We start from the raw sequence: 931 nt of genomic DNA, 5'->3' as shown, positions 1-931 counted from the left end.
AATTGATAGTTAATTCTCCACGTATATGTATTCGTATTTTAATAAATAAAATAAAATAATTTAAGCCTTCTTTTCTGTTTTCTTTGGCAAAAGTACAGCCTGAATGTTTGGTAGTACACCACCTTGTGCAATTGTAACACCAGACAATAATTTGTTCAATTCTTCATCATTACGTATGGCCAACTGTAAATGACGAGGAATGATTCTTGTCTTCTTATTATCGCGTGCTGCATTGCCAGCCAATTCAAGAACTTCAGCAGCCAAATATTCCATAACGGCAGCTAAGTAGACTGGAGCACCTGCACCAACGCGTTCAGCATAATTGCCTTTACGCAATAATCGATGAATACGACCAACTGGAAATTGTAATCCAGCACGATTTGATCGTGACTTTGCCTTGCCTTTAACTTTACCACCTTTACCACGACCAGACATAGTTGAGTTGAGTTTCTAGTAGTTGAGATTTATAAAAATTGGATCTATTTTTTTTTAATGTTGTTGAAAATTGAGTTCGAGTCGGTAAAAGTTAATACCTTGACTCAATTATAGTGGTAGACATTTCTAGATTATGTCCACTGGGTAAATGACGAGTGCTCAATTAATTTTATTGTTTAGTTTAGTTAATAATGGTACGGATGTCCGCGTATCTTCCTGTAGTGTGAATAGGTTGTTGGTGTAGATTTTGCAATAAAGTGTTGTCATGTGCATCTATTGATTTGAATAATTTGAGAGCCCTGTCTTTAATGTATAGTTTGATAGGTGTGATTTTTAGATCCCTTTGAATATCGACATTTCTTATGTACCAGGGAATGTTAAATATTTTTTTAATGGCTATATTTTGACATGTTTGAAGTTTGTTGAAGTTAGTTTTTGAAGTTTTGGAGAAAGCAATGAAGCCATATGATAGCGCCGGACGCATTATCTGGGTATA

The 931-nt window shown here is 34.9% G+C and overlaps 1 protein-coding gene across 1 annotated transcript; it reads right to left on the bottom strand.

The window, feature by feature from the left end:
* Nucleotides 1-60: 60 nt before the first annotated feature.
* LOC119677243 (histone H2A) lies at nt 61-435 on the bottom strand. Its single transcript, XM_038088515.1, has one exon. It carries the CDS (start codon nt 433-435, stop codon nt 61-63), a length of 375 nt encoding a protein of 124 aa, XP_037944443.1.
* Nucleotides 436-931: the final 496 nt, after the last annotated feature.

This window comes from Teleopsis dalmanni, chromosome 2, assembly GCF_002237135.1.
Source record: "Teleopsis dalmanni isolate 2A chromosome 2, ASM223713v2, whole genome shotgun sequence".
In the NCBI taxonomy this organism is placed as follows: Eukaryota; Metazoa; Arthropoda; class Insecta; order Diptera; family Diopsidae; genus Teleopsis; species Teleopsis dalmanni.
The sequence above is the reverse complement of the archived record's forward strand: the minus strand, read 5'-3'. Positions and strand labels throughout refer to the sequence as shown.